Genomic DNA, 5000 nt, shown 5'->3' on the forward strand with positions numbered 1-5000 from the left:
GTGTGTGTGTGTGTGTGTGTGTGTGTGTGTGTGTGTGAGAGATAGATAAAGCATGCGGTGTGTGTGAGAGAGAGAGAGAGAGAGAAAGAGAGTGTGTGTGTGGGGGTTTTCTTATATGTTTACCGTGTGTGTCTTGGCTTGAGTGATTTCAGAGATAAAAATATGATGGTGCTGAAGAAAAAAAAAAAACGTCTCTAGTACTGCAGGAGACTTGGGTCAGTAGAGGAACCATGTGTGTGTGTGTGTGTGTGTGTGTGTGTGTGTGTGTGTGTGTGTGTGTGTGTGTGTGTGTGTGTGTGTGTGTGTGTGTGTGTGTGTGTGGGGGGGGGGGGGGACTTATTGTGTGTGTGTTGGTGATGGTGAACCGAATCCAGAAGTTGGAGAAATGGAGGGGTGAAAGAAACATGACAAAAGAAAGATATGATGAGAAAGAAGAGAGGAAAGAAGAAAAGGAGAGAGATGAGTCAGGGAGAGAGCGAGAGAGAGAGAGAGAGAGAGAGAGAGAGAGAGAGAGAGAGTGAGTGAGAGAGAGAAGGAGAAGAGGATAGAAAGGAAAGGTAGGGCACCACAGCTATATATCCTGTGGGAGCCCTCATGGCCTACTTCTGCATGTATGCCAACTTCTACATGCCCACACACACACTCATGTACATATACAACACAAACACACACACACACACACACACACACACACACACACACACACACACACACACACACACACACACACCTCTCTCCGACACATTATTCGCATCCACACCCACACATCTCACCCCTCACGCACAAACACATTTAACTCCAACACAGGTGGGACAGGTGAAACAAAGTCTAAAATTAAAGTTGAGCTTCTGCAGTATAAACCAACATAACAGCGATGAAAAACCAGTAGATCATCATTACCTTCTCTCTCTTTCTCTCTCATGCCCCACACATACATGCACACACACACACACACACACACACACACACACACACACACACACACACACACACCCACACACACACCCACACACACACACATCCTGCAGCTGCTTCCTGGTGTACACTCCACCTGTAGGGTCAGACAAGACTTCCTGTATATGGGTGTGTGTCTATGTGCATGAACGCATGTTCATGAACGCATGATCAGGTACTGTATCTCACACCAGAGTCTGTCTCACACCTCTACCATATCATGGACTTTTAGGGGGTTCCTTCTGAAAATTGCCCTTCTTCATCTCACTTTAACAGACCACCCTTTACACATTTCACATGTACGCACACACACACACACACACACACACACACACACAGACACACACACACAGACACAAACACACACACACAGAGACACACATACACACACACAGAGACACACACACACACACACACACACACACACACACAGACACAGACACACACACACACACACACAAAGGAAACATGCTCTACTGTTCCGTTATTTAAAGCACATCTGAACTTACTCACTGCTTTTTTACACATACATCTCACCTCACATGACAAACAAACAGGATGAGAGATAAGAGACAAAGAGAAGGGGGGTGAAGGGGTTTGGGGGAAAGTGTATGTATGTGTGTGTGTGTGTGTGTGTGCGCATGTGTGTGTGTATGTGTGTGTGTGTGTGTGTGTGTGTGTGTGTGTGTGTGTGTGTGTGTGTGTGTGTGTGTGTGTGTGTGTGTGTGTGTGTGTGTGTGTGTGTGTGTGTGTGTGTGTGTGCACGTGTGTGTGTTTGTCTGTCTGTGTCTGTGTGTCTGTAACCAGCCTCAATCTGAACTGGCAGAACAATGAAAGAGTCCAATGTAAGACTCAGTGCTCCTTGCTACTGTAAGTCATTTGTCTCACTCAGCTGGCACAAGCGTTGGGAAGTGGAAACGGGTAAGATGCAGACTTCCTGTTTCTCCTGACAGGAAGCTTACAGTACATGTCTTACATCTTCTCTGTGGGCAGCTTAGGACTAATTCATTCTTAGTGTACTTTGTCTGCCAAATAAATGAAACAAATAAACATTCAAAGATCATTCGACACAGCAGAAGTTTAGCGCCTGAAGGCTTCTCACTGGAATTTAAATCTTGGCTTCAGAATATAAATAATCTACGATGCTGGAATTTGTTGGCTGATGTTTGAGGAGGCTTAGCTTGCTAAAACCCCTAAACTTATACTCCAAAGTTTGTTCAATAAGACTTTTGATCAAGTGGGTCCTCAGATGCTCAAACAGTTCTGGTTCAAGGTAGCTAAAGATAATTAATCAACTAATGTATCAATCAGTCAAATTGCTATAGTAACCTTTGCAGAGAATGTTCAGGATGTTTCAGTAGTGTGTAGCCTCTGCTATGATAGCACAGGACATGGAACAAGCAGTGTTTATAACTACTGAGAGTTATGGTTATGGTTGAGTGTGTGGCTGATGGATTGGGATTTAATCACTTTGACATAGAAAACACTCAGCAAATCTCTTTCCTGACACAATATATAGCAATAAACCACACAATGCCCCCAACAGCTGAGTCTCCCCTGGATTTGCACGAGACAGCCAACCACACACACACACACGCACACACACATTCTCTCTCCCTGGACCAGTGATAGAGAGATGACTGCCCGCACATAGACTCCATCATAAAGGAAGCATTGTTTTGTTTCAGGCAAAGAAGAAAAAAACTCTTACTTATATCAGTGCTGATAAGTATGCAGTCAAGAATATAAACCTTCATACTGAAAATATCAGCAAAGAGGAAATATACTATGTTACAGAACAACGGTTAAAATACACTACATTACAAAACTGCAGTTCAATTTAACATCATGTGCCAGGGCACAAAGTCCCACAAAGACCCCAAGAGCTTAGCTAAGAAAGAATGCTACTGCATTCTACTGCAGCTTTTCAGGAAAATGTCCCTTCACACACAACACACTGTACTCATTCCACTCTACTCAAAAGCCAAGAGAAAGTATACTGCAGCTCAAACCTGGATGTCTATGCTCATGAACAACACCACCATGATGGGAACTAACGAAGGCAGTGCTCCTGCTACGCGGTACGCGATGCTACAAGAAAGGGTTTGTGCCTTGAGAGGTCGAGTCTGGGAGAGAGCTGTGAAACTGGAGCGATGCCAGCCCTGGAGCTCACCTCTTGTGATCGTGCCTCAGTGGAGTGCGCAGAATTCTCTCCCACATCCTTGTGCTGCTGTCTGCCTGCCTGCCTGCCTGCCTGCGAGCCGCTATACAGCTCAGAGTGAGCGCTCTGGTTATATGTGTGTGTGTGTGTGTGTGTGTGTGTGTGTGTGTGTGTGTGTGTGTGTGTTTGTGTGTGTGAGTGTGTGTGCGAGACCTGCTGTAATCCTCCCCATCCTGTGAGCACAGCCAACGGACAACACGGTGGGAGGGAGCCCTCTAACTTCTGCTTTCTTTCTGTCTTTCATTTACACATTCTTTCTTTCTTTCCTTCTTTTTTTCAGTCTTTCCTTTGTTCTGTTTTTTTCATTATTGTCTTCCATATTAGAGGGCTTGCTGTTACGGCATCTTGTCCCAAGATGTCCCGAGATAGTTTTGTGATGTAAAACAATAGGCTATCAACAGAATCAACAGATGGAAGACACTTCACTTCAAAAATATCAAGACCAAAGCTGATTGGAAAGATAAGCACTGCTGTTTAACTTGCTTTAACGTGGAAAGAGGTTTGTGTAGAGCTTTTCCTTTTGAAAGATTTCAGAGCAAAGATTAACTTTAGCGAAACAGCTAAATATACACCCCTTTCCCATTTCAAGTAGGGCTTGCAATCGGGTCAAGGTGAATGTATTACACACACACACATACACATCTGAAGGTCAACTGGAGACCATTTGAGCATATTTTACAATGTGTAAATGTGTCCTTTGTGTTGTCGGCCTACAGGCCCTCCAAGTGCTGTTATTGTCATCCAACAATGGCAGATAATTAATTACACAGTGGGTGTGTGAGATTATTTTCCATCTTTCCATCTGTTCTCCTATCACAAAAAGACATGGTCACACACACACACACACACATACACACACACACACTCGTTTTTTTACCTGCCCTCCTCAAAGCGGCTAATGAGGTTGAGAACTCTGCCCTTCTCAGCTGCACCTCTTGTTCCAACTCCTGTCCCATTTCCTGCTGCTCTCCCTCTCCCTGCCACTCCTCCTCCTCCTCCTACTCCTCCTACTCCTCCTACTCCTCCACCTCCTCCTCCTCCTCGGTCCTCCATCTCAGATCTCCTCTGTGGGGTCCGGCTTAGGGGGTGTGGGGGAGCCGTCACCGGACTCTGCAGATGGACAGGCTTAGGAGGCACTGCAGAGATTCAATGAGAAAGAGTGAGAGAGGGATCGAGAGCGAGAAAGTGCAATGTAAAGGCAATTTAGTTTTTAGTATCCAAATTGTGGCCATCGTGTCTGAACAAAAGTAATGTAATGTGAGTTTTAAAAATATATATTTTAACGATTGTCTGGGACAAACATGTAAGATCTGAGTTGACATACAGTATAGAGGGTTGGGTGTGATTTGACACTTAAATTTGAGACTTAAAAGTATTTCTCAGGCCTTCTTGATCTTAATGAAGGAGAAATGCATATGGAACTGGGTTGTCTGATACTTTTTCCTCTCTTCTTAATCTGACAGTCATATCCATCCCCATACAACTTGAACCTGGAATCTCTTCCCTGCAGTGTATATGACTGGTCAGAAGGTGGCAGCAGTATAACATCTCTCAAACGCTCATGATAACACTAGAAAGCATGACGATGAAGGGCTTGCACACGGACAGAGACATACACAGACATGTAATGTCCCAACCAGACTCTCAAGTGGATGCCAAGAGTAAGTAAAGAGTGTCTGTGTGCGTGTGTGTGCATGTGTGTGTGCGCGTGTGTGTGTGTGTGTGTGTGTTTATAGGCACCTATGTTTTTTTTGTTGGCAAAGATGTGGCATGTGTGTATGTATATGTGTTTGAGTGTAGGTGTGTGTGTGTCTGTGTACCTTGT

General features: G+C 44.6%; 1 protein-coding gene across 1 annotated transcript in view; it reads right to left on the reverse strand.

Moving 5' to 3' along the window:
• The window catches only part of fgd4a (FYVE, RhoGEF and PH domain containing 4a), a gene marked incomplete at its 5' end in the record, with an annotated part of 47844 nt that overhangs the window by 9707 nt on the left and 33137 nt on the right, over window positions 1-5000 (reverse strand). The window contains 2 exons of the mRNA XM_080841732.1: window positions 4053-4311; window positions 4996-5000. The exon at window positions 4996-5000 is cut by the window's right edge and continues 124 nt beyond it. Of these exons, the coding sequence (XP_080697858.1) occupies window positions 4053-4311; window positions 4996-5000 (264 nt within the window). The remainder of the gene's footprint in view (window positions 1-4052; window positions 4312-4995) is intronic.

This window comes from Sprattus sprattus, assembly GCF_963457725.1.
Source record: "Sprattus sprattus genome assembly, chromosome: 7".
Taxonomy (NCBI): domain Eukaryota; kingdom Metazoa; phylum Chordata; class Actinopteri; order Clupeiformes; family Clupeidae; genus Sprattus; species Sprattus sprattus.